The sequence below is a fragment of the Limulus polyphemus genome, unplaced genomic scaffold, assembly GCF_000517525.1.
Source record: "Limulus polyphemus unplaced genomic scaffold, Limulus_polyphemus-2.1.2 Scaffold1529, whole genome shotgun sequence".
NCBI classification, from domain to species: Eukaryota; Metazoa; Arthropoda; class Merostomata; order Xiphosura; family Limulidae; genus Limulus; species Limulus polyphemus.
In genome coordinates, this window is record NW_013667139.1 from 201,697 (window position 1) to 206,627 (window position 4,931).

General features: G+C 33.9%; 1 protein-coding gene across 1 annotated transcript in view; it reads left to right on the forward strand.

Moving 5' to 3' along the window:
• Positions 1–422: 422 nt before the first annotated feature.
• The window catches only part of LOC111086895, an 11,317-nt gene continuing 6,808 nt past the window's right edge, over positions 423–4,931 (forward strand). Inside the window, exons 1-3 of the mRNA XM_022391599.1 lie at positions 423–1,645; positions 3,469–3,605; positions 4,113–4,240. Coding sequence (XP_022247307.1) covers positions 450–1,645; positions 3,469–3,605; positions 4,113–4,240 — 1,461 coding nt within the window. The 5' untranslated portion in view covers positions 423–449. The remainder of the gene's footprint in view (positions 1,646–3,468; positions 3,606–4,112; positions 4,241–4,931) is intronic.

Genomic DNA, 4,931 nt, shown 5'->3' on the forward strand with positions numbered 1-4,931 from the left:
AGACTAAAGTAAGTGCTTTTGAGAATTCAAAAGTTTATGGTATTATACATAATTCTTTTACAAATCCTTTGCTGAGTATTGTTCATGATGACGTAAGAATTGGGGAAGAAGAACCGAGTGTTTCATCCCATTCAGAATTATCTACCTACCGATCTTCCATATTCTTAGGAAGTGGGGAAGAAAATTCTAGGGGATCTTTTTTTAAAGATGAAGTTCACGAACTTATTCGACCAACATCTTCTGTTGTTTTAACACCTGATGAAGTAGATTACAATGAAGATGATTCGTCATTAGATAAAATAATTAGTATCTTAGGAATCCTAGAGAACGAAGGCAAAGAAACCTCTACAGTAAAGTTATTCCGTGGACCACAATCAAGCCGCATTAACAATCGAGACCCAACAAAATTTTCAATAACTGACATTAATTACTATGGCTCACGTGTTAATATGATGAACCCTTCCCGCTCGTTAACTTTAAGATCTACAGAGGATGGGTTAGATTCAGGATATTCACACTCTTCAGTTGAAAGTTTAATTAACTTTCCTGTTGGAGAATCTCGGACTGACGTCACTGCCCCCAATTATTCTCCCATGTTGAGCTCAGAAGCTTTTATTGTGTATTCACCACCCAGTAAAGGTTTTAACATACCTGTGGATACACGTATCCGTTTTCGTACATCTACAAAGCTACAAGCGAGTTCGACTGCAGATATGGTAATTAGTTCCGTTGTGTCTAATATCAAAAGTTTCAGCTATATTGCAGTTGAAAATAACAATCCTCAGTCCATACCGACAGTGAGTCAGCCCAAGATCAATAATATTTCACTGAATGCAGTAAAAACTATGTTGAAAAGCGTTTCACTCCCTACTAGTGTGAAGACAACAAGTGCTACTTATGTCCAACCATCTCATGCCTTCAAACCAGAAATCCCTAATTCCCGGCTGGTTACACAAAAAAGTGATTTTATACCAACAGGTCCAGTCACAGGGTGGGTTCCTGTGTTTTATCCTTCACATCTCAACCCACGACCTATTCAAGTGGACAATGCTGAGAGAGGTAAAGAACCGACGGTAATAACTGAACAGACCAAGTTTTATTTCACCGTGACTCATTTTACAGGAAGGTCTGGAATATCTAAAGAACGTGAGCAAGTTGATTCCATCGTGCAAAACGATCACGTAGGCTCATATTCTAAAATCGAAAAGAAGAATACGTCCGATGGAGATTTTTATAATCTCAGCTCAGAGCTTTCTGTTGAGCAGTCTGATGTAGAACTCACGTACACCAAGCCTAGAGAATCAGTTCTTGAAACCATTCAATCTGCGTCACCAGAAGATCTCAGCCCAACGAAAAATCGAAATGATGAGAAGGTTATCACTCTTTTTGGATCCGGAACACTAAGTGACGACGTTACAACTAAACAAACTACTACAACTAGATCGAGTTTTCCAACGGGCCGTCCATATGTTGTGCCAGTAGATATTGAAGATGTTCGCCCTTTTATTGGATCTGGACCCCCTGGTGGCTTGACAGGGAACAACAACACTCCCCAGTTTCCTGGTGGTCAGAATTTTCAGGCCAGACCAGGTGTGAAGCCACCTCTTCGCAGGGCACCGTTTAAACCTCGGCCTCCGATAATCAGGTGAGATTTATAAAAGTTCTTGCAAGATGGCTATTAAAACTTATTCGCAAATGCATACAAAAACACACACACATAAGAAAACTGGAGTAAAAAAAAAACTCTCACCAGTTAACTGTTAATATTGTTTTGTTTTTTTTTATAAAAAATTATAGCTAACTTTTGATGTAGCATTTTACAAAAGTTAGTTTCTTTCTGCTAACAAAAGTGCGTTTTACATTTCTTATGTTTACATATTTCAATTCGAAATATTTTCATTCTTAACTATAAATCATTTTCTGCTATAATAATTCTTTGTTGAATTTAGAGCAAAGTTACTTGAGGACTACCTGCACTAGCCATTCCTAGCTTTGGAATGATATACTGTTAGTTCTTCGGCTGATCTTGTCAGTCTGAATAATTGGATTTGATTCTCACTCTAATAACGCACCCAAAATACGGAGTGGGAATTGTTGTTGGTCATAACAGGTTTTAAAACTGCTGACACTCAGTCCGGCACATTGGGTCTTGCTCGTCCCTTCTATGATAATTCACACTTATTGTTATTATTTATATAGATTTTATGATATTGTTTTAGTCACTTTACAAACACGTGTTCTTTTAGAACTGTCAACGAACACATTCATTGTATGACCATATTTACTTAAATAGTTAACTCATGATTTATTAAACTAGTCTTCATATAAACTGTTTTTATTCCTTGTCTGGTAAAGGTTTTTAATTAAGTTCAATAATTAAATTAATTTTGTATTATTATAACTTCAATAATGGAAAAAGACCATTTTATGTCAAATATAAATACTGAAACTATTTTCAAATGTTAACACTTTATGTTTCTCTCAAATGTCAAGCGATCATAGGTTTTGGAAGTTCTCTGAAATGTGCAGTTTGATATAGTCCTTGTTTTCTCAGAACTTTTGGAGAAAGTTTACACGGCAGTAACGTGTTAATTGTGTTTGTTCTTTGAGTTAATTAGTGAGAAAGGTTACACGGCAGTAACGTGTTAATTGTGTTTGTCCTTTGAGTTAATTAATGAGAAAGTTTATAAGCCAGAAAAAGAATCATTGAAATTTGTTCTTTTAATTAATGATAAAGTTTACATGTCAGAAAAGAGTCACTGAAATTTGTTATTTTACTTTATGATAAAGTTTACTTGTCCGAAAAAAAGTATAATGGTATTTGTTCTTTTACTTAATGGTAAAGTTTACATGTCAGAGAAGAGTCAATGATATTTGTTCTTTTACTTAATAGTAAAGTTTACATGTCAGGGAAGAGTCAATGATATTTGTTCTTTTACTTAATGGTAAAGTTTACATGTCAGGGAAGAGTCAATGATATTTGTTCTTTTACTTAATGGTAAAGTTTACATGTCAGAGAAGAGTCAATGATATTTGTTCTTTTACTTAATGATAAAGTTTACATGTCAGAGAAGAGTCAATAATATTTGTTCTTTTACTTAATGATAAAGTTTACATGTCAGAGAAGAGTCAATGATATTTGTTCTTTTACTTAATGATAAAGTTTACATGTCGGGGAAGAGTCAATGATATTTGTTCTTTTACTTAATGATAAAGTTTACATGTCAGGGAAGAGTCAATGACATTTCTGCATCACTTAACGATAAAATTTAGATGTCAGAAAAGAGTCATTGGTGTTTGTAATTTTAACTAATGAGGCAGTTACACGTCAGTCAGTATAGTACTGATATATTTAATCTAAGAAACTGAAGGTTGATAACCTGTGAGTTTTTAACCATCGTATAACATAAATATAAAATACAAAAATCATAAATACACAAATGTATTTGTTCATGAACATTGTTACAGGATTGATACTTGTATCATCGGCGATGACTCGACTTGTGACGTCAACTTGAATGAATGGTGTAAAACAGAAGTTGGTATAAGTGCTTGTCACTGTCGGCCAGGATATGCTAGAACTGCATCACGTGGCCCTTGTACACGTAAGACATTTTTTATTTTCATTGATATAAATTAGGGAAATTGTGTTAACTACTAGATTTAACCGAAGCTTTTGTTCCTTCAACTAAAGCTTAATGCCATTAACTGCAAATTGTGTTCCTCCATCTTGATTTAACAGTAATATGTGTTTATCATTTCCAGTTTAGTTGTAATAATTATTCTAACAATATTTTACTTTAAACACATCTACAGTATTATACAATATTCTATACAATATTTAACCGAAGCTTTTGTTCCTTCAACTAAAGCTTAATGCCATTAACTGTTAATTGTGTTCCTCCAACTTGATTTAACGTAATATGTGTTTATCATTTCCAGCTTTGTTGTAATAATTATTCTAACAATATTTTACTTTAAACACATCTACAGTATTATACAATATTCTAGCATTCTTACAATGGGTTATATTTATGCTATTTTTCATTAGTAAAAGCAAAAGAAAAAGCACTGATAGAAATTTTTATAAAAATATGTCTTACATTTTACAGCTGTTATTTCCCTCCTGCTGGCGATGAAAGCAGATCGTCTTGATAACAAGAAACTGAAGTTTAATCAACTTTACCAGAACCCAAATTCAGAGGAATTTCAGCTCTTGGAATATGAAGCTGAACACGCCGTAAGTTATAATTTAATAACCACTTTTTGTAAGACGTAAGTCATGATTCAATAACCACTTTTTGTATAGGAAGCTGAACACGCCGTTAGTCATGTTTTAATAATCACTTTTTGAAATTTTTGTGCACGGATATATATATTTATATTTATATAGTTGAGACTTTCCTCAACTGAGGTGTTCGAGAATATAAGTATCCCCCTTCGCCCCACTCGTGAAGACTACTTTTAATTAAACTTAAAGTGGGCTTTTAATAACTCTATTAGGATATTAGTCTTGATTTCAATTTTTCTCCGAGATAAACTGTCGCTCAGTGGTAGTAGTCACGTTGAATTATTAAAAGTTAATTTTGTCTGTAGATATTGTTACGTCTCTGGTTGTTCATTTGTTAATTTTCCGTAGAAATTCTTTCCGATGAAACTTCAGCGATACAAGTCCTTTCTTAAATAAAACTAGTTTATTCTTTCTCAACTCAACTTTGCAATACACTTAATTTCCACAGTCACTTTCACTTAAACACACGCTATAATTCCCACCGATTCACGCACTTTACTTACGGTCAATACCGCGCTTGACTCAACTGTCCGTCTCTGCCTGTCTGCAATTCTATCCTTCGACGTCACTTTATTTGCTGGCTTATATACTATAGCAAGTGTACATCTAGATTACACTCGTCTCTTCGTGAATCTTCTAG